Consider the following 24592-nt stretch of genomic DNA (forward strand, 5'->3'; position numbering starts at 1 on the left):
TGTCTACTATATATTACATACCAAAAAATAAATGTAATAAAGGAGCTGAAAATGGCTGAAGAGTAGAGAGTACAACACTTCAAATGTTTAAAATTTTATATGCACTATGATCAGATGAAATTAGATCTAATAACCTGACAGATAAGAGGCATGTAGGAGGTTCAAAGACCAGTGTATTTTGTGGCCTCCCCAAACTTACTGCCTTCTTTGGGTCTTAGACGTGCTTAGAAGGTACTTGGTGAGCTAGTTTACTGTTCTGTCCTCAGCAAAATTAAAAGAGCACAAATGAGTCCAAGTTAATAAATTTAGATTCATTTTATTATATTGATATCAATATATTTTGTATGTAAGTTATATTGAAAAATTACTGGGATGCATGAAATAGTTGACATTTTGGATACTTCAGATAGTAGTTTATAATCTTCCATCTCTGTGTGAATCAGATCTGCAATAATTTTACAGCAGGCATGTGTGAAAGTTCTGTACATGGTTGCTTTATATCTGTGATGTCACACTAGCCTCACAAAGCATCATGTGGCACTAGGGAAAAAAATATTTGCCTAAGTTGGTTGCACAGCAGATGTCTAGGAAAATATTCTGTGAACAAGGTCACTGGAGAACACTGCATATTTGCTGCAGAAAATGCTTTGGTGAATTTCACTAACCAACACTACTCAAAACTATTTTCTGTTAGTAATGCAAGGTATCAGGATAGTTACAAATAATGGCTCTGAAATTGAAATAACAGCATCATTTCCAAATTTATATTGTATTATTGTACATGAAGACTGTCTAAAATAAAGTCTTGAAAATTCCCTGTAATTTTTCCCTACCACCAGCCAACTACCTTACTATAGTTTTAAATGCAATTTGCACTAAGTAATTATTCACTGCAATATTGTTCTATCTTTGCAGGAAAATACCAGCCTGGAGTAGATAAGCCAGATCCAAAGACATGGAAAGCCAATTTCCGTTGTGCAATGAACTCTTTGCCTGACATTGAAGAAGTTAAAGATAAAAGTATTAAAAAGGGTAGTAATGCATTTCGAGTCTACCGAATGCTAACACTAACAGAACGACCTACCAAAAAAGGTAATTAAACTTACATATATACAACAAATTTGCAGTTTAACACTGTTATACCTGTGTTATGCCTGCTGGGTAGCTGGTGATCAGTCAGCTCCCATTGCTAGCTAGATGAATGTGTGGCTTTTATGTATGGTTTGTCTCTCTTCTCATGCAGTTGCTGTCTCTTAGGAAGGTTTGTATGTATAGCCCCCTTGTCTAACTCTAACACATTTGAGTCTTCCATTCTTCCAGTCTGGCACCGATTGCCCTTCGAAGTCAAAGGGATCACTCTAGACTTTATTACAGCTACACCCTCAGCAACTGGGGTCCTGCTATATGAACCAGAGTTACAACTAGGTTAAGAGCAATAAGCTTGCTAGAGAGAGTCCACATTTGAGGTATTCAAGTGTTATTAAAGGAAAGAGTAGACATATTGCCATTGGTTTCTTAGCTGTACATAAACACATTGTTTTGTTTGACAAGTTGTACAAAGTTTTATTCATCAGTCATCAATGTTACCCATCACTGAGTTATGGTCCTTTTTTCCTGAGCAAGTATTTAGATGGTGCCTCACAGAGACATCTCTGGGGTGTCACTTGGTGATAGATAGATAGATAGATAGATAGATAGATAGATAGATAGATAGATAGATAGATAGATAGATAGATAGATAGATAGATACATACATACATACATACATACATACATACATACATACATACATACATACATACATACATACATACATACATACATACATACATACTTTATTAATCCCAAGGGGAAATTCACATACTCCAGCAGCAGCATACTGATACAAAAAACAATATTAAATTAAAGAGTAATAAAAATGCAGGTAATTCCTGGGTGGAATTGAAGAGTCGCATAGTTTGGGGGAGGAACAATCTCCTCAGTAATTGCTCATTTGATCAGATAAGGTGCAGAAGCTGCAATCTAAAGAGGCCTCGTTTGGAGGACTCAGGCTCTTTAGCTGACATCAAGAGTGTCTGGCAGTATCTTTTTAAGCCAACAACTTGTGTTCCACGTGTAACAAAATGGATAATGCCAGTCTGTCCTGCACTGCACATTGGAGAGCTTACAGACTAAATACTGTACTCTAGAGCGGGGTGGCCAACTCTGTCCCTGGAGAGCCGCAGTGGCTGTAGGTTTTTGTTCCAATCCTGTTGCTTAATTAGAAGCCAATCCTCACAAATAACAGCTATTATTTAATTTCATGACTTGTTAGTGTTTTATCTTTACCATGTCAGTTCATTCTTAAATCAGAGATTTTTTTTCCTTTCTAATGATACATGTATCATCCAAGTGATTTGATGCCTAAAACAGATGAGTAATTTTCAGTTCTTCACTTTCTCTTCAGTTTCCTTCTAAGTAATTAATTAAACCAAATAGTGAATGATGAATACATATGGGTGGAAATGGAGACAATCTAGAACTGCTGGTTCCTTTGTCATTTGCATCTTATTGCTAATAAGGAGGAGTTAAAACAATGAATATAGCTGTTTAAGACTAAACTAAGCAATTAATGGCTTAAAAACTAAAATGAACCAGAAAAAATGTCACTTGAAAATTAAGTGCTTCATCAGCAATGAATGGTTTCTCATGAAGCAATTGGGTTGGAACAAAAACCTGAAGCCACTGCGGCCCACCAGGACCAGCATTGCTCAGCCCAGATTTAAAGGGTCTGAATCTTTAACTTCATTACATTTATTTAATATTTATTAGTAGCAAAAACTAGTCACTAATTTAGAAAATGGTTAGGATGAAAACCAGTAGCCACTGTAGACCACCTCTGCTCTAGAGCTCTATATGGCAGTGAATGGCATTTAAAATGATACAGTTCTCCATTGTGTCCACACTTCCATCTAGAGGACATTTACGACCTGTGGTATGCTGGGCTGGTAACATCACTTCAAGAGAGGCCCACCAAATGAACAAGCTAATTAAAAGGGCAATTCAGTTATAGGATGCACACTGGATCACCAGTATGGGAGGAGGAGGATATCAAAGGAGAGAGTTAAAACAAAACTGAATGCCATTATGGGCAATGCTACACATCCTCTCTCTGTCACACTAACACTGAATACTTCTAGCCAAGTTTTATACCAACAGCAATATGTCTCACTGGGACTGTAACAGCCAAGTCAAAAGTTTTTTTTTCTTTTTAATTTTCTTGCTTTTATAGTCCATCTGGTCTGTGTTCAAACCAAACAATGAATATAGCTCTTTAAGACTAAACTTAGCAATTAATGGCTCAAAAACTAAAATGAACCAGAAAAAATGTCACTTGAAAATTAAGTGCTTCATCAGCAATGAATGATTTCTCATGAAGCAATTGGGTTGGAACAAAAACCTGAAGCCACTGCAGCCTGCCAGGACCCTGATGGGCTTGCTCCTGCCTATTTATCTGAACTGTGTGTTTTACATCAGCCATCTAGAGTGCTTAGATCTTCTGGTCAGCTGTCTCTGGTTGTTCCTCGTACCAAGTGTAAAACCAAGGGGGACAGGGCTTTTGCAGCTGCTGTGCCTCGCCTGTGGAACTCTTTACCTCATCACATAAAGGACTCGTCTACAATTGAACTGCTCAAAACAAGATTAAAGACTCATTTCTATTCACTTGCATTCCGTGACCTTCAGTAATACTGATGGTTTCCTCTTTGTGATTATATAACATTACTTCTGTTTATTATGTATTTTATTTTATGTTCATATATTTTATTTCTATTTATGTTTTATGTTAATTTTTTTGTTTTTCTTTTATTCTATTATTGTAAAGCACTTTGGCCACAGCATTACTATGTTGTTTTAAATGTGCTATATAAATTGACATTGACCAAAGTGTGTGTGGGCATATTTATTTACTTACTTACTTATCTACCAATTTATATTTATTTATTTAAAGAGCTTCTGTAAAAAGTCTATTTTCCTCCTGGGGACAAATCTGTTGTATACTCTTACTAATGGTTCTGTACCTCAGTTGCCTGTATTGTCCAATTATTACTTCTAGCATCAGCTAAAACTCTTAAGATATTATAGTGTGATCCCCATGAAGCGAGTATGTAACAAGGCTATTTGGATATAAACTGAGGGTTATTTTATGCACATTAGCTGAGGCATTGTGCCAATTGATAATTTCACTAAATTCACTAATTTCACTAAAAATCTCCTCTGGCATCATGTCTTGAAAGTTAGTTATTTTTGGTCCTATTGCACACATTTTGTCTCAGAATCAGGAAAGGGAGACCAAGCAGTGTTGAAGAAATACTTAGACAGTGTTTTTCAGATTGTGTTTCTTTTCGCAAATAACCAGGTGGAATTCATACTGTCTTTCATGATAGTGACTGAGTAGCAGTAACAAATTTAATGGCTGACCTAGGATATTTAGAATGTGGAATTGAAGCCACACTGTGGGTATAGACATTTACTTAGTTTTTATGTTTATATCATATTTCATTGTACATGTTTTACATACAGTTACTGAATAGCATACTCGAAGTGCAGCTTATATGAAAAGTTTGAATTGAACTGAAATGAACTCGTAATGCTAATGTTAATAATGACTGACTCTAAATTATAAATTTCAATAATGCACCATAACCAGTAAAATTATAGATAGTTATATAAACGGCTGAAAAGAAAGAAAGAACAAACTTTATTTGTCCCTTAGGTGGAAATTTGGATTTTTACAGAAGATGAGTAAATGAATCAATATGTATACACCAGAAGGACTAAAAAAGAAAACTTCTGACTTCACAGTTACTATGGCAGTGAGACATCATATAGGTACATTGCTATGGTATAAAGGAGCCCAGGTAGTGTTTCCTGGCACACTTCAGACTGAATGTATTCAGTGTTAGTGAGTCAGAGAGAGGATATGCAGTGTTGTTTCTAATGGAACTCAGTTTTGATTTCATTCTCTCCTTTGCTTCTACCTCTTGGGGGTCCAGATTGTTCCCATAACTGAGCCTGCTCTTTTAGTTAGATTTGGTGGGCCTCTCTTGAAGTGATGTTACTGGCAAGGCACACTACAGCGTAGAAAATCACTGGTCATTACAGAATTATGAATATGTGAAGGATGTCATTTCACACTTTAAAGGAATGCAGGAGAAAGAAGGAAAAGGAGTCTTACTATGTTCAATATGCTAAGTACATATCTTTATTCAACAAAAGTTATTTAAAACTCTGTCAATTAAAATTTCTCATGTTACTTACTTTCCTTGCAGTTCAGAGAAAGTAGCTTTATACAGACATTTCAAATTTATGTATATACTTTGTCTTAGAGCATAATGAAAAAAATGCTAGTGATCAAAAAACAGTAAATGCTCATAAGTAAAAATTTGGAATCTTGTAGTTTTTTACATATTTTCTTTTATCTGAAATAACCTTTTCCAGTGAAGGTTTCTGATGAGCTTGTATCAGTCCTGGAAATAGTGGACAAAAGGAACCATCCTTGAATGCAGACTAGTCGATCACAAACCACAGTTGTACCCAGTCACACTGGTCCAGTTTAGAGTTTCCAGTCCACCCAATTGCATGTCTTTGATATACTTAATGGATGGCAGAGAAAACCCACTAAAGTACAGAGAGAACATGCATATTCCATTGAAACCTGAACTGCAGTCCAAGTATGTTGTGGGAGCAGTGCTAACTTCTAGGCCACCATGACTTAAACAAGTACAAATGCAGACTCAGTCCAATTGAAATATTTCTTTTTAATCATTATTGATTTACTGTGGCTTTTACTAAAGCATATTTATGTTTTTGTGCAAGCTGTACCTAGGTCAATTTAGGATATTTTCCATGAACTTGTGGCAACAGGAACAGCTCTCTTTTTATGTCATTGGAGCACAATATAATTTGACATAAATTCATCTTTTTGGCTTAGGATCATTTTTTTTTATTCCTAGTCAAAAACAATATATTGAATTTAGATTTTCATTTTCAAGTGTCTATTTGTATATTGTTACATGCATGTTAATGCATGTATACGTCACAATTTACAAAAATAGAGCAAGAGATTTTTGTAAATATAGTGCTGAGACCCATGAGTATTACAAACTCCTTTTCAGTGAAAATGACCAATCTTTTTTTGCCTTCTAATATACTACTACTATTGGTTGGTCTACTGTAGTGCCAAATAGCATGCAGTATATGGCAAGGGCCTCTGTTGTGCTGCTGTTAACTCTATTAGAAAATCTTTTTTGTTTTATTCACCTCCATCTTAATCATGACTTACATATTGCTTTTATTGGTTTTATTAGGGGAAAATTGAAGAAGTTATAAAAGCAAAAAACTATCGGTCCATAGCCTATGTGTATCCTTTCTAAAGCTGAATAATCAAGTTTAGCTCTGCGTTTTTTAAATAAAGGGTTTATTGTGTCTGCCGTCATTCTGAAGACAGCATGGCAACATAACAGTAAATGTTGCTTATAGCTGACTATTTTGCATTCCTGTTGCCTATCACAGTAACAGTATAACCATTATTATTATTATTATTATTATTATTATTATTATTATATTTTTCTTAATTTCAAAGTTGTGTATGGATTTTTGATTGTTTTTCCGTGCAGTCTCTTAACATAATTAATACAGATTTATCTGTTATATTATCTTACAGGAAAGAAAAAAGTAGACAAAGACGAACCAATGAACATCATTAAGGTAATATCCCATGTTTATTTATACATTTTGATGTCCTAGGGAATATGTTTCATATATCTTGTGATCCCATTTATGCTTGACATATAATTGTCACTATTTATAGATGTTGCATTAAATCATACTTAAATTATGTCCTATATTTAAAAAATCAGCAATTTTTGCTATCACAGGGCTTCTATAAGTTGACAAAATGCATTAAGTACATAGTTTTGTTAATTTCATATGTTATAATTTCATGGAGTACTATAAGTATTTATAATTCATAGTGAAAACATAATCAGGGAAATTGGGATTCTAGTTTAACAAAGTATTGTGTTACATAAGCGGTTGCAAATATTGACATAGTCACATTTGCTTTTTTACCGCAGCTGACTTAAATATTGGCTTTTTGGTTTTATTTTATTTATTTGTTTTATACTTTTGTAAGGTCAGGGCTGGATAAACAAACCAGGCTGCTGTGTCCTCATTTAGATAGTTTTATAAATTGTATGTTTCATCAGCCTATTTATCTCTGTATCACTCTGCTCTATTCTTAAAAAATAATTATCTCCATTAAGAATGATACTGTTGAAAATGTAATTTATACATTATTATTATTATTATTATTATTATTTGATTCAGCTATATTTTTTTTGCTTCCAAGTGTCAATGCAATAAAATATTAAGAGATTCACAATTACTATATATATTTAGCACTACATCTATTCATTGTATTCAGGCCATAGTAAGAATCTGAGAGAGGGTACAGCTGGTCATCCAGGAAAGGCCAGCAGTCATGTAGCAATTGAGATTACTTTATACAATGCTAGTTAAGAAGACTTTTGATGAATGAGTGTTGTATATGTCGCCATTGATCCATTTTTAGAGTATGCTTTATCTAGTGCATTGTATAAAAAGAATGGGAGATGTGTAGGTTCCCAAGATGAAAAGTCCCTTTTTACTGAGAAGGTTGGTGCATGAGCAGTCTGCCAATAGTGATTGTCAGTGCCTCCTTCCAGTCATTCAGCAAGTAAAGTAAAGGATGTTCAGTAGGTTAAGAAAGATGAGAATGACTGGAGGCACACAAGTAGACAGAGTTCTGTTGGAGTCGACATTCTTCCTTTGGGTTAACCATTTCTGGATTGTGATGTAAACAGATAGGCACATTACTCTTCTGACTTAATCCTACAGCCCTTTTAGTTTAGTCCCTATAAAAGTAGCCAAATCATCTCATTCTTAACAAGACAGGTGTGGGGAGCCAGAGCTAATTCTGCCAGAAATAGACTCAAGGCAGGACACAACATTCAGTGAAATGCAAGTCTTTCATACAAACATACATAGACTCACTATCACTCTCAGAAAATTGTTTTGGTGTTACTAGTCAACCAAATAGTCAACTTTGAAATGGTTTGTGCACAGACAAGACGCAACTACCCAATTTACAATCACCAGTGATATTTTCTATTTGTGTAATCCCATGCTTGTTATGTAAATGATTGTACTATTTATACAGAGACATGAAGCAATCTGATAGCATTTCTTGACCATTAGTCTTCACAATCTGGCCAGCACAATGCAAAGTTCAGTTGATGCTTAGTATTGAATAATATTTCAAAGTAGTGAATGTGGGACAATCTTTCACAAAACCGTATACACTTTTTCTTGACTGGAACTGGAAATCACAAGGGATGACAGATTACATAACTGCTTCACAACTTCTCAAGGCAGAATTCAATTTCCAAAGTATTGTGAGCTTGCTGCATTTTGACAGCCAATTGATGTGCTGTCTGTCAGCACCGTTGGATGTATGAATGTTTTCCAGGAATGGCGAGTCCAACCACACTCTCCACCTTTTTCTGTCATGGTACAAGAAATATGAATCAGGTTTCTCTTACATTTTCCCAATCCAAATCACCTGCTTTTTTCATCTTTACTTGTGTCTGTAATTGTATGAATTGTACTTCTGGCTGAGCAATCATTAGTTGTCAACTTTCATACACACAGGATCCCACACCTACGACTTAAGGCAAAAATGAAAGCTGTTTGATTTTTTTGGGGAGAGTTCAGATCAGTCAAATGCAGATGTCAAACTATACAACTGGTGATCAAAGGAGTGTGCTGCAACTGCCCTGACTCATGAAGATCTTGTAAATGAAGTCTGTAACTAAAACTCACTGAAACGTTGTGTAGTTTGAGAGGGGCTTAATGATAACATCACATTTTCTTCTATATACAGTACCTTGTAAGATACAGGTAGAGACCAATGCATGTGATTAATTGAAACATAGTTTTAGTTTGTATGACACAGTCCTAAAGGTGATGTAAACAGTGTATACTGTATGTACTTTCAAATATGGGTGTGGATTATCATAATGGAACATGATACTACAAAGAAAGTAACCTTGTTATACAGTATGAAGGATTCAGATGTAAAAATCTGCTGTCTTCTTACATTCTGGCGGAGTGTTGGCACAGAGGCTAGGGATCTGTGCCAGCAATCAGAAGGTTACTTGTTCAAATCCCGTAAATGCCAGAAGTGATTCATCTCCATTGGGCCCCAGAACAAGGCCCTTAACCTGCAATTGCTCCATCCTGGGTATGATGTTAACCTGCATCCAGCCCTGCAAGCAGTCCTCCATCTTGCAAGAGGAAATTCAGGGGCTGGTGGCAGGATTGGCACTCCAGCAACTGTTTATATTAAAAAAAAAAAAAAAAAAAAAAAGGCTGCACACTGTTACATTCAAACTAGTGGTGCTGAGCTGTCACACGTTGCACAGCTGCACTTGGGTCCTAAATTAAAATTCTGAAGTGGTTCTTCATGTGGTTGGTACAGCAACGCGCTGTATCAATACATGTTCCCAACCTTTCTCTTTCTTACATTGATAATTTTAATACACAAAGAAGAGTTTCTGTCCCCTTGAAACTGATACATACATAGGTAGCTTTCTGTTCCTCAAAGCTCTGTGTTAATTTTAGCATATAAATATCTGGTATGTTTGTGTGTATGTGTGTGTGTATATTGTGTAGTTTCAGTAGTAAGTGAAAAATGATAAAGAATATGCAGGTAAAAGTCATGAAAAATTTTTTATATTTAGAACAACAGAACAGTAGAATATAGCAGTGGAATGCTGCTAAAATGAAGAATTAGGGGGAAAGGAGGTCCTTTAAAGATTGTAAAAAAATAGTGAAGGTGAGAAACAACATTGTAATTAACAAGGAGGCTAAGCAAAATTGTAAACAATATAACTGATGAAAAATGAAGCCAAGGAATAGACTAAGTATTCAGTGTGGAATTAAAAAGGAATGTGTTCCTGATTGAAAAACAAATGGCAAAAGAAAGACAGATTACAGTTAGTTGTATTGTTTAAAAAAATCTCAAAGGCCATTTTGTAATTAATAACATTGTCATGAAGAAATACGCTAGAAACACATGAAGCTGTGGAATAAATGTGGCGAACATTTTGTCTGAGAAAATTAAAAATTCTTTGATGAGCAGAAGCAAAACGTTTGTTAGAATATGAAAAGGTGTCAAGCAAAAGCATCTATCTTAAATGGAGTTGGTAATGTTGAAGGAAGCAAAAGATTTGGAGTTCAAAGGCTGATAGGCTATTCTGTTTTTTTGTCCTACTCTTACAGATTGTTCTCCTCTATCTTCGGTTTCTGTTTATCTCTGCTATTTGCCGGTATGCTATTCCCCCATTCCTCCCAGCTCCAATATTTCTTGTGTTCGGGTTCAGTTGAAATTATAATATTTCTTTTAATTTCAAATCAAGTTCACAGCAAAGGCATCTTGTGTGAAGAGTTGTCTTCAAAATACTTCGGTCATATTGGCTGCTGATAGCTGATGCTTATATTACACCTCTGATCTCCAAGATTAAAAGCATGTGAGCACCTTTCATATATTTAAATTAAGAAATGTAGTCTAAAATACAAATCACTTATTCCCGTATATCAGGTCAATCCAATGATTTCCCAGGCTACTGATACTTTGTGATTTTCATACTTGAAAAATAAGTGCAGTGTTTGTCCCATTCTGTTATTTTAAATGATGTAGCTGAATGGTAACAATCCATTCAGATGTAAACAGTACCATGAATATGAGACTTAAAAACAACAACATCAAATCCAAAAAAGTAAAGAACCATGGGTTTCCTTTTTTTCACTTTAGCTGAACAAATTTCATATTCTGTATGATTTCAGTGTCACCAAAGCATGCCACTTGCTTTACTGATGGAAAGCATAAGCTTTGAAAGGGCTGCTAATTGTGACAACTGGACTTAGGAATTTGCTTTTTATCATAAATAGAGAGAAGCTGCTTGATTTCAGAATCTGATCAATTTGCAGAAGCTGTTTAAATATCTAACTGTAAAAAAGACACTTAAAAGAAACAATCAAGGTAGTCATTCAAGTAAGAGTCGGTGTATTTACCGTATACGAGTAAATACAGTATGATGTTTTGAATGCTTTAGCTGACAATTTTATGGCTTTTTTTCATGCATACGTTTAACAGGAACTTTCAGGTAATTATATAATTTCTTGACTGGAGGAATTGCGAGATCAACTTACCAAGGATTCTTGACTCAGCTTTGTTCACATATGCACTCTGCCCATGCAAATTCCTGTAGTAGCCTGCATATGTGACTGGGGTTCATGGTTGCTTCAAAGTGCCCATTGGCTGCCAGCACACTCGACAAAGAGTGCTTTATACGGGTAAACTGATTGGGCATCCTTACTGTCAATTGATTGGAAGATAGGCTTGTGTGTTGAGAGTGGAAGAAGTATGCAGACACTCATTAACGCTGACAATGCACCAGCCTGTCCTAACAACAAATTGCTTTATGATCTGCTGTGGCATTTTTGGCAGGAAATTTCTGTGGGCATTAGTGTCTACAAACCATAAGAAGGGATGGAGTCATGCAGAGTGTGTATGTGTGTGTTTTTGTGTGTGAGATAGTGTGAGAGAGAGGAAAAGAGGAAGTGTGAGGAAGAGTTATGGTCAAACACTTAATTCCAATGTACTGGGTATTCAGTCGCTTTTAGTTGTCAGCCAGCGTCCTGGGTTGAATTGGCTCACAGGGTTAGGGAGAATGGATGGTGTTGCCTCAGACCCCAAGTGAGCATTGTGAGGCTGAGCCGGTGGTATGAATGTGTGGGAAATGGAAAAGGTAGAGAAAAAAAATATTAGAGCTGCATTGAAGGAGTCCTGTAAGATTGGATAGCTGTTGGAAGGAAGTTGATTAAGGAGATGACTTCCAGTAAACCTCCCATGATGGAGCAAGGGATGGACAGAGTCTTTCACAATGTATTAGGATACCCGTATCAGTGATGATAAAATGTCAGCTGGATAATGTCATAAAAAATTGCACAAAGTGAAGATCTGTTGATATATGATTTTGTTATACAAAATACGGTTCAAATCCCATAAATGCCAATAGGGACTCTGTTCTGTTGGGCCCTTGAGCAAGGCCCTTAACCTGCAATTGCTGAGCGCTTTGAGTAGTGAGAAAAGTGCTATATAAATGCAAAGTATTATTATTATTAACCACCAAAGGAGAGTATTAAAATAAATTTCATCCATCCATCAAATAGTCTACACTGAAAGCAGAAGGGCAAAGAAATATTCATTCAATTAATGGTGCAGTGCTTGGCTAATACATAACAGTCAGCACATTCAAAATTTCAATCCAAGAACATAGAACATAATTCTTCAGGCTGATGTGGCCTCAGATGTTTGTTTTCCAACTTTTTATCAGTTGTAAAAATGCTAAATCATATTCTACTAAATAATCAATGTGAATCATGATAATGTTGATGGTGACTCTTATAGTGCAGCAACTTATACAAATTCCAGCAATGGTAGTTTGAAATGGCTCTATTATTCAAGCCTCAAGGCCAAACTAAAAAGTTGAGACTATGCATGTGGACGTGTGTAAAAGTAATATGGAAGCACAGTGGTGTTAAAGAGCCTGCCCAAGCCACCTGGAAAAGAGCTATTTGTGGCAGAACCAAAGAAAATTTCTTCAAAAAAGAAATATTTTTTTAAAATAAGAACTTGCATTGAGCATATTATGGAAATTACAAAAAAATATTTTGAGGAATAACTTGTGTTTCTAATAAACATTTTAACTATGTGTCATGTTATTGATATGAATTAACTACTTATTTAATTTTTGCAAAACAGACCCATCTGCTGGCAGTACCCTGCTTGCCTCTAATACAGAGACATCACTGATGATCAGTAATTTTGCCAAATGTGGCATATATATTTATCAAAATTTCAAAAGCAGAATTTTTTTGTACTTTATCAGCAAATAATTTTGGGATTCTTACTGACTAGTATATCTAACTATATTACTATTGTTTCAGATGGAGTTGCCTAATACTACATGTGAAAGAACTAATGGAGAAGCGGATTCTAAGTCTGACATGAAAGAAGAGATGCGGGAGCAGTGTTCTGAGAGCACTATTCCAGGTAAGTTGTGAGAAATCTGCTTTTCTTAAATGGAGGATGTCCTTATTTTTACTGGCATATTACTGGTAACCACCAAGTCCAAAAAAATGCAGATGTTAAATTATAAGGTTTTAAAAATTAACTTATTTTCAGCTTATATTGAAGCTATTTCTATAGGATGTTAGTGGAGAAAAAACACAAGCTTGTCACATTAATGTGATGCATTTGAATAATATGGTCTATGTTCCCTTACTGAAAGGATCCCCGTTGTCTGTACATATGGTCCAGTTTGCTGTTTACTAGGTGTTCTAAAAAATCTGTGTAAGTGAACTTATGCTGGTGAGCTGGATAAATACTGTTTACAAGGAGCAACTTATCCTCACATTTTTGGTAATCAGTTTTTTTTCTAGCATTGATGTTTTAAGGTTCACCAAAATTCAAAGTGCTGTTAAAAGTATCTTCATGACATTTTATCTCATGAAATGTGTTTTTCTCATTTCTTTGTATTATTCAGGGAGGTTCATGACATAATTAAGAGTCATCTTAGTATTGGTAGGATTGTCAATATACAAATATTGGTGGTAGAGAGAGACACATTGTTGACTCTTGCTGTGCACAGCTACAGATGGTTTATGTCAGGGGTGCTCAGGTTCAGTCCTGGACAGTCCCAGTGGCTACAGAATTTTATTTGGATGGTTGACTTCTTGGATCGGCATATATGCAGTAGTTATTGATCAATCCCTGTTTCCTTTTTTCCCCCCACAGCTGCTATTCCACTTGTACCTACCAAATTATCTACAGCTATAGTTCACACTTTTGTTCTATTGGTAAAATTTTATTACTCCGCTTGTCGTACAGGTCCCAGTAAAACTCTGCCCTTCATTGTTTCTGACCACTGATACCTCTTTGTTGTTACCAAAAATGAATGTTTAATTTTGGCCTATCTACTTTGCTCTCCCACCATGTATGTCGTTTCATTGTTTAAAAGCTTTTGAATAAACGTCCGCTGATTATCTCATCTGCTGTTAGTCTTCAGAGATTCAGGTGTTTCTTTTAGCAAATCATTTTAAGTTAAGCTGTCCTTGATTTGTATTAACTGTAGATATCTACAGCGTTTACTGTACCATCCTGGATTTCCTGAACGTTTATTCACAAGTTTACAATTTGGTCATTTAGTTCCTTTTTCTAACAACAGCATTAGATGTTTTTTATTTTATCTACAGTGAAAATCTTAAAGTGCTTAGATGTTTTGCATGCATTTAAGTCACTTTGATAAAAAAAAAAATCTGCAAAATGAATAAATGCAATGAACAACTGACAGCAGAATTTTTAAAGGAAAACTTCCTACTTTTTTTTCTTTCTGAAAGACGCCAAAGTGAATGGAAACATAACCTAAAAGTGAAGAAGAAATAACTGATGGTAAAGTCATGCCAAAATTTCAAAACGAAGCAGCTCCACATATTGTACAACATATTACAAAAATATCAACCTCTGATGGTTGATATGACTGATATTTTAGGGTTTACAAAGTCTTATTCACTGGCCTTTTAAGAGACTCCTGTGCAGTATACTCTAGATATGTGAGTGACTAACAAATTATAAGACTATGAGTTACAGAGATCACGCCTGCAGACTAGCATCACAATTGTTAGTCCACCTGTCTCATCAATGCTTCATCTTGAATATTCTCTTGGTAAACAATTTTTCACTGTTGTCCAGCTTTCTAAATGCAGACAGTACTATTTTATTTGGTGGATAGTGTGTTCCCACCATGCTTTCATCCTTTTTATATTGAATCAGGAGTAATAGAATACAGCTTGGCCATACCACATCCAAGGCAGGAACCAAGCCTGGATAGATTGTGCTCCCACCATATGCTGTTCTCAAGCAGGCAAAAACTGAAAGGGATCAAGTGCAGTATGACGGATGCCCCAGCAATTTAATGTGTGTATCCTCCAGAAAATGGAGGGCAGGATGCTGATGGTAGGCACTTGTGGTATGGTGATATAAAAAGGCAAATTTTTGCAGTTTTTCTTGCCTATTTTGATTAATAACATTTACTTCAAGATGGTATGTCCTTAAAGAATTATGGATACCAGGTAATCTCGCCTGCCATTTGGCCATATAATGAGTGGAAAGGATTATCTGGAAAAGATTCACATGTTGGAGAAAATTGAAGGCAAAAGAAGTAGAGGACAATTGAGAATAAGACAACTAGATACCGTGGGGGAAATAAGTATTGAACATTCCTGCCTTGTGCCCTGTGTTGGCTGGGATTGGCTCCAGCAGACCCCCGTGACCCTGTGTTCAGATTCAGCGGGTTGGAAAATGGATGGATGTCAACAATTTTTTTCAGTAAATATATTTCCAATGAGGCTATGCACATGAAATTATCACCAGACATTGGTATTAACTCAAGAAATCCACAAATATAAAGAATTCACAACATTAAAGGCCATAGATAAAGGTATGTATAATAACGTGGAATGACACAGGGAAAAAGTATTGAACACTCTAAGAAAAACAAGCACACCAAGACAAGGAATGGCAAAGAAACAGCTGAAATCCATAAATAGAAAGTAATTCCTACTCCTATCTGTGCATAGTGATATCAGCTGGGTTAGTACATATTAATGGGCTATAAAAGGGTGTTTAGCTACCAAGGTGTCACACAAGAAATATCTCATGATTGATAAAAGAGCTCTACCAAGACCATTGCAACCTGATTGTTACAAAACATATCAATGGAACTGATTACAGACATATTTTAAACCTTCAGAATCATCCAGTAATCACCATTGGGATCATTATTAGCAAGTGGAAGGAACATCACTCCACCATCAATGGGCTATGCACAGGAGCTCCTTGCAAGATTTCTGTCCAGGGAGTCAAAGATAATCAGAGGAGTAGCCCAAGAGCAAAGTGCTCCAGAAAGACTTGGTGGCAACACATACAGTTGTTACAGAGAAAACAGTAGGCAATACATTCCACCAGCACAGCCTCTAAACAAGCTTCACAGCACTTGGTCAAACCTATGAAATCACCCTAAAAACACTATACCAACAGTGAAACTTGGAGGTGGAAGCATTATGATGTGGGGCTATTTCTGATCTCATGGTACTTACGGACTTCATGTAATTGAAGAAACAGTGAATGGGTCCAAGAGATTATTGAAATTAATCTGCTGCCGTCCACCAGGATGATGAGGATAAGACTTAGGATGGACCATCCAGTAGGACAATGATCCAAAGCATACAGCAAAGGAAACTCTAAATGGGTTTCAGAGAAAGAAAATCAAGTTGTTAGAATGGCCTAGTCAATCACCTAACTTAAATCCAATTGAACATTTGTGGAAGGAACTAAAGATCAGTTTAAGCAATCTTAATTGTCAGGATTTAAAGACAGTCATTTTAGAAGAATATGTCAAAATCTAAATCTTTCAGAAAGACTTTGGCACTTTGTTAGCATGTTATAAGTGGTCTGTGGCATCAGGAAAATTTTAAATAAATAATCTCTCCCCATAAAGTGCGAGCTCTGATCGGACAAGAGTTTGAACAAACGCGTTTGATTTCGGGGACAATTGGGGCACCTGGCTGATTGCATGTGCATGTGCGAATGGAAACATCCGTCAGGTTCCTCTTTATTACCTGAGAGGTAGTGGCACATTGTTCCTGTGCCCAATTAAGAAAGCCAAAATTAAGAGGAGCCTGCATGGCAGGTAGTCGTGAAAGATGAGAAAACTTACGGAGAAAAGAAATGGAAGGTCGGTGTGGGAAAGGGGGAGCAGCCAGCCAGAAGATGAGGCCATTGGGACAGCGTGAGGCAGACTTTGGGGGCTGAAAGGGGTCACTCCATCTAAGTGGTTTTGGGAGCTGGAGAGACCCGTAGCTCAATACCATGTAAGTCAGGGGAGAGGCAGTGAGAGATGGATGAAGCAACATGAGGCTTTGATTTTGAGCCCTGCTAGGAGCAATGGATAGCAGAGACCCAGGCCTCTAAATGAAGGTCGGCTGTGCCTATCAGTTAGATGTCACTTCTGCTATGAAGCCCCATGCGGAATAAACAGAGATGTTGGTTTTAAAGGGATGTACTGGGGACTGGGGTTTTAAGAGAAGCTTCATGCTTTGGAGTTTTAATGAATTATTTATGGATTTTTATTTTTTATTTTTAAACCACTATAATCACTTTGACTTTTATTGGATTATTTATTTATTAAACTTTTGCACTGCACTTTTGGATCAATCTTTGCTTATGGGGTTGATTTTAATTAAAGCACTTATAACTTTCTGCACCTACCCCTTGCTTCATATGTGTGTCCTCATTTGCCGGGCTGATCTTGGTTATGACTATTGACAGTGACGGGTTTAAGTGGCTCCCAAAAAGAAGTGAGAGCCAACCCACACCGTCACATAGCACTGTAGTGGTATACCTCAAGTTCCTAAACTGCCACTATATAATTCAATGGTAAAATGTTATTAAAAATTGTGTAGACAAAGTCGTAATGTCTAAATAATATTTAAACCTGTAATACTGCATAACCTTGTACTCCTTAAAACAACACTAGAAGATTTTAATTTTGTATTCATCTCTTAAATGATTTTGTTTACTTGTTGTGGTAGATATTGCCTAATACTGTATAATCATATCCCTCTATCAAGTTCAAACCTTCCAAAATTTCTCCAAGATAAGATCATGCATTTTAGAGGCTCCACCAAGGCCCAGCCTCGCTTAGCCACATGTTTTGGATTTGTCTGAAGCTTATGTTTTACTTAGGACATCTACTTTTCCCTTGTTTTGGAAAATGATAAAACTTTCACAGCTCCTTTAACTCTAATCACCATTTTAGAAACTTTTCCAAATAGGATGTGATTCAATGCACATCCTCAAAAAATATTAGTGTATTGACATTTGTCACACTGCTTTCTTAGCTTGCTCACAAATCCTGCTCAGCTGCTATTGTACAGTATGTGGTGGTCTTTCTTGGATACCTCCCTTCAGGTTCAATAATCAGACCAATTTTGAATCTTGGACATATACTTGTTTGTTTGTAATTTGTAATAGTCGTAGGAGAAGAATATATGAAAAGGTAAAAATAACATTGATGAAGTAATGTATTATTGTAAAGAGACTTGTAAAAGAAATTCAGTATTCTGAATTTATAGTTCCCCTAGTACTATAGTTATAGTTCACCTAGTTCACTTATAATCCATTATTATTTGCCTTTCCTGTACTAAAGTCCTAGAAATGATGTTTGTAAGAGCAGATTAGAAATGTTTTCCTGAGTTGAGTGTCCATGCTGCCTATTGGCCCAGTTTTACTTTCTTTGCTTAGCATATAGTACATGAACCTTAAACTTTAAAATACATGTTTTCTTGTCTTCGCACAGTAAAAAAAATTGATAGCTATCTTGAAAGGGCTTACATTTAAAGTTCATGTAAACGCACTAATAACCCACTTATGCATAGAAACTTGGTTTCCAAAATGTCATGTAAACCCTTTTTCCAGTATCAGGAATTAGGATGTTGGTCTCTGAGAAACCAGGTTATCACAGGTTGACTTCTCTGCGAGTAGCCCAGTTGCTTCACCATGTAAACCTGTTGCAGTAAAGGATTTTGTAGTCTGTGCTTGTTTGTTGCACCCTGTTAGTTTCGCACAGACTTCCAGTATCCAAGGGTAGAAGACAGAGGAAGCGTACACAAAGATCAATTCCTTGAGGCAAATGCTCAGTCGATTGCATTATTCCTTCTTACGGCTGAAAGAATCTGTTCAGATATTGCTCGGTTTGATACAGATCTGCTCTTTACAAGTGCAACAAAACCATGTTGCTTTACAAAAATAGACCTCTGAAGTCACATTACACCTCAGTGAAAATGGCAGCCCAAGTTTTTCCTCTGAGTCTTAGTCTTCCAATTTAATCTTTTTCTCAGTCTTACACTGAAGCAATCCATAGTTATACTTTATTTTCGTGAACAGCTATACTGTGGGCCTTCGAATAATGGCTTCTTCATCTTGCAGACTTCACTCTGCTGCTTCGGATTCATCAAAGAAATCTTTGTAGTATGAATCGGCTTGTGAGTCTCTCAACTCAAACACCATAGAAATGCTATGTAATTGAATCCTGAAAATTACTTTGCAGCTGAATAATTTAATATTTAAGATTTTTTTCAGAAATCAAAGCTGAAATAGTAGCTGTTAAAGAAGAAACTTAATCTTGGAGTTGCAACGGTTGCCCTGAAAAGCTTCAGTGCACGCCATGTTGAGAATTATGACTCTCAAGACTGAAGCTACTGTACTACCTTGAACCAGAAACTAAGTGGCTTAGAAAATTGCTCGAGAAGGTACAACATCCATACAACACATTTACTGGAGGGGGTTAAGGGAGAAGACTCTAGAGCTTTTATTGAGAGTGGCTTCCACAACTGGCACCTGGCCAGATTGAGATTATAAGAGCCCACAGGGTTTACAGCTCAAATATGTCCACTTTAAAGCCACAGGTCATGATTGCAAAGCCACTAATATTCACCAACTGAGTCCAGATATTAAGAGTTTTTTCAGAATTCAAAGTCAGCTGTAACAAATCTGACTTGTGGTTTTTCCCAGACTTCACACCTAATACAGGTTGAAGAAAGAAGTTTTATTCTGTCAACACAGAAAGCAAAACAGATCAGATCATCCTAGGGCCTCCCCTCCATTTCCGGTATGCCTAAAGATCTGCATCCAGCCCTTAGACTTGCAAAGGAAAATTCAGGGGTTTGTGGCAGGATTGGCACTCCAGGCACTGTTTAAAAAAAAAAAAAAAAAAAAACTAGTGTGGTACTGAGATGTCACCCGTTGCACAGCTACACTCAGGTTCTAATTGGGATCCTGAGGTGGTTCATCATGTGGTGATTGCAGCAATGCGCTGTATTGATGCATGCTTCCAAACTCTCTCTCTCTCTCTCTCTCTCTCTGTAATGCCATAGATTGATACATTGCTTTTGGGGACACTTTCTCCTTGATTTGAAGGTTTTATAGTTGGTTTATTAATGTTATATGCTGTTTGTACAGGTTGCTGTGTCTCCATGATGTTGGGTGTTTGCGAGTTAGTTCACCTTCCACATTAACGGTCTTCTGTTTTTAGGGCATTGTGCTGTCTTGTTATTTTTTTTCTTTTGTAGTTATTTGATCTTGGGGGTGTTGGTGTACTCAGGGGGAGGGGGGTTGTGAATGTTGGGCAGGGTATGATTTTTGCCCTAATTTTGCCTTAGATTTTCCTCCTGTATCATTTCAGTTTCTTCCACTTGTGTCTTTTTCATTCTTTTATTTTTTTTTTATCCCACATACTCGAATTAAGAAAGTGCACAACCTCAATTTATGTCAAAATAAAGCATGTTGTTTAGACATATTGCATTAAAACAAAATTGATATTGCACTTCTGCTAGAAGCTCATTTAGAAAGAAATAGATTTGGAAAATGTGTAAAGAAACGCTATTGTGTAATTGCACCCACATTTGCTTCCAATGAAACAGGTAGCACCGTTATTTTGGGAAGTTGTAAATACCATTTTAAAATACTCAAAACTGTCAGTGTCAAGGTAGGCAGATTTGCTTTTGTTAAGCCTGCCTCACAATTGTGGGGGCAGTGTTGGGGATAATCTGTTAAAAGTAACATGCATTATTGTAGTGTGGTTAATTTTTAAAATAACAAGTAACCTAATGCAATGCTTGTGTTTTTTTTTATTATTCCAGCAGACATACTGGTACGCAGCTTCTTTGCAGGGCTCAAATACATAGACAAGCAGACAACGTGCTGCATGTAATCCAGTAGAAAAAACATAATAATAAAGTGTCAGTTTAGTTTTGATCCAGCAATTTGCTGTAGCCATGTCAGAACGGTATGATCTGGTGACACAGTGGCTGTGCTGCAAATCATTGGTGGCTCAGGTCATGGATGTATTAGAGGGCAGAATGTGATTTACTTCAAAGCACATGAAGAACTAAACATATTTATAAAGCACAGGAAAATTATTACGTTTGGCTGTGTTTCTAGTCAGTTTCATGAAGGTTCAAATATGGGCTTAGGATTTAATAACTGCTGGCCAGTGAAATGTGCAGTTTTTCATACAAAAGAAGAAAAGGTAACACAAAAGTAATGCACTCTTTGTAATGCATTTCCTGTTATAGTAGTTATATATGTAATATATTTAGTTACATTTCTGTAAGTAATGAGTAATGTAACTAAGTTACTTTTAAAAGTAAAAAACATCAGTGTTCACAATATCGTTTTTTTTTATTATTTTTTTTATCGCATTTCTATATGTTGTTGAGTGTTTTCAATTAGTGTTTTGCCAAAGGAGAAGTTGATAAAGGGACTTATGCAAGTGACTGGGTTTTTTTTTAGGAAACCATAATTCAGCCATAATTGGTAACTCGCTTATTCTGGTTTTGCAAGTGCATGTAAACACACTCATTGTGTCAATGAGATGTTTGTCCCTTAAATGTTTAAAGGATTTCCTTGTTATGGAGCTGATTGCTACCGGCTCATAGTCATTCAGACTACATGGGAACTGTGGTAATTATTGATTGCTTGCACAGCTCAGGGACCAGTTAAAAAAACAAGTGAAAAACCGGGGACAGTTGATTATCTCCCAGATATGCCTATTGCCCCCACACCCCAGTTGGTTTCAACCTGACCTAGAGATTTGTCCACTTCAGCTGAGCTAAGCTCCATCACAGGAATGTTTCTAGCATTTTTACAAAGCATCTCCCTTAATTGCTTATTCTGGATACTAAAGTGATTGGTTTCAAATCTTCTAAAAAGTTATTTAGTTCATTAGTGGAGAGCTTGTGGCCCTTGTCTGTTTGGTCCCCCATTTTTTAACACCTGGTCTAGTTTTCAGACTTGCTTTGGACTTTTTGAGAAGTCATATTTCTGTTCAAGAAATTCATATTCTGATGGCATAATCAGCCTTTTTCAATGTCTGTGAGAATTTCAGCATATCCTAGTCTGCACAGAAGAAGAATCCCAGTAGTTCTGCAATACTGTCATTGCTCCTGTCCTCTGTTTTTCTTATGGCTCAAACTTCTCGTTTCAGTTCCTTCTTGTTACGTAGTAGTTAGTTAATAATGTTGTGGTTAGACACATCCTGCTGCAGTGGGATTTTGTAAGCATCAGAGATGTTTCCATCATATTTGTCCAGTATGTTTCCCCCCTAATATTAATATTAATGTACTGGTGTGTGGCAATGCTAATTCCAGTTCACATAAATTGAAATCACACATCACAAGTTTGAAGGACCTAGATGACTTGGTTTCCAGTTTTTGTTTAGTTTCACAAATTTGATCCTAAACTGTTATACTAAAGATTTCATTAAATTTCACCTGGCAGATAGTATGAAATATGTGCAATAGTGAGTAGCTGAATATTAGACGAGCAGATGTGCTCTACGACAATGATATAATTTTACATATCTTAGTAATGTATAGGATCACACCCATCTGTTTACCAGAAGCCAAGTTCCTGGCTTGGCATTTCTAGACAAATTTATATATTTTAATATTGAATGATGAAACATTTTTAGTTGAATTACTGCATGCTAAATGCGGATTGAACAAGAATGTATTTTATGATTTGCACAATTTCTTTTGTTTTTCTGACATTTTAATCGGAAAAGCCCATTACCATTATTCTCTGTGATCAATAGTTTTGGGGTTTTTTGAGTTTATAATGTGTCTTGGATTTTAGCAGTTAAATCTCCCAACCTTATAGTTGGTCTGATCAATAACAGGTGCATTTCATAAGAGATAACAAAAATAATATCAGAATAGCAAAGGTTCCTAAACTTTATTGTTATTCAATTTATGAACCAAAGTGAGTAATTGACCTATGATAGAACTGAAATACACAATTTAAAAACAAAGCAATTACAAAAACACAGAGAGATACACTGAGTGACTGACTAAAATACAGCAAGCTTGTGGTAAGACTATCTGAGAACAAGGAAAATCTTCACATCAAGTACATTTGAAGGAGGGCAGCATCTGCACTTCACTTTAAACTAAAATTGGCAAATAAAAGTTACTATCTGAATCTGACTTATTTGGAACCTGTTAATTTGCTAAAAAATGTACAGTGGATTCCCTTGTGTAGAATTTACAACTTGTGAAGATGTAAAAGATAGACAGTAGGTGGGATTAGCAGATAGTGTTGGAAACCTTCATATGCTGATTGCTGAACTGATTATTGTCAAGCTGAATTGATTGTTTTCTCAGTGGTTAACGTCCAAAAATTAAAGCAAGAAGTTTGATTATAAAGCATCAAATGTAAAATTTTGAAGTGTAACAGCATGCGTGTGAAAGCTGTTAACATTTAAGAAAGTGCAATTATTACCTAACCTTAAGCATATTATTAATTTTTTTTTTTTATAACTTTCAAGAGTTCAGCCAGACGACATCCCACAGTGTACTGGAAGACCAAGTGATCTTCACCAACCCACCCGATGTATGCCAGGTAATTGAGGTGATAACGGAAAGTGAAGATCAGTCAGTGACTTCCAGTCATCCCTATCCGTTACAGATCTCACCAGTTTCTTCATATGCAGGTGAGTCTATGCATTTGAACTTCAGTCATAAGACCATTTCATAAAGACTGGCCTCCTGCACATGAAAACTTAAGGCACCTTTTAAAAAATTATTTGAGTAATAATAGTTTTATTTTGATGTCACATTCGCAAACCTGCTTAATCAGTTCCACTGTTGCTGGGGTCAGGGCTTAACCTGGCACCATCGTTGACAAGCCAAGCAGCAACCTTAATTTGCACATGTTTGAGATGTGAGAGGAATCCATAGGGCCTGGAGAAAAGCACATCCAGACATTGGAGGAACATGCATACTCCACACAAACAACACAACCAGGCATAGGTTACTAACTTGACACACTAGATCTGTGAGATAGCGAAGCTAACCACTTTGCCACCTCTGATTAAACATATTTAACTTAAGATGATCATAAGTTGTTTTTGTGTCTATTTAATACATCTTGAAAGTCGGTGTCATTTGTAAGGCCTCCTATGTATTGTCAAACCAAGTCCTAGAATGTAATCCTAGTTTTCAAAGGGCTTTTCAAATGTGATGTGGGGAGCTTGAATGTAACTGGACCAGGGTATCTTAAGATTTGGCACTAGGACAAGGTAGTAGAGTGTGTTATGAGATAGTCTCAAAGTGGTTGGCGTTTGCTGTTAAAAGTGTGGGTTTTAACATGGCTTTCTTTATTTATTGCCAAGAGGCCACTAAGCAAGTAAATGCTTGTAGAGCAGTTCATGATCACATGTGGAGACAGACAGATGGCTCATTTCATATCTTGAAAATCAGCTGAAGAAGTATACATCTTTAGGGAGTAGCCTGAAATTTTCATAAAATCATTCTACAGACCACCAGT

At 36.3% G+C, this 24592-nt stretch overlaps 1 protein-coding gene across 4 annotated transcripts in view; it reads left to right on the plus strand.

The window, feature by feature from the left end:
• irf2b (interferon regulatory factor 2b) overlaps positions 1-24592 on the plus strand; it is a 131239-nt gene that overhangs the window by 95584 nt on the left and 11063 nt on the right. For all 4 annotated transcript variants that reach the window (XM_028802121.2, XM_028802124.2, XM_028802120.2 and 1 more), the window contains 4 exons: positions 916-1092; positions 6704-6747; positions 13093-13198; positions 23592-23756. In XM_028802121.2, the coding sequence (XP_028657954.1) occupies positions 916-1092; positions 6704-6747; positions 13093-13198; positions 23592-23756 (492 nt within the window). The remainder of the gene's footprint in view (positions 1-915; positions 1093-6703; positions 6748-13092; positions 13199-23591; positions 23757-24592) is intronic.

Source organism: Erpetoichthys calabaricus, chromosome 5 (assembly GCF_900747795.2).
Source record: "Erpetoichthys calabaricus chromosome 5, fErpCal1.3, whole genome shotgun sequence".
Lineage (NCBI taxonomy): Eukaryota > Metazoa > Chordata > Cladistia > Polypteriformes > Polypteridae > Erpetoichthys > Erpetoichthys calabaricus.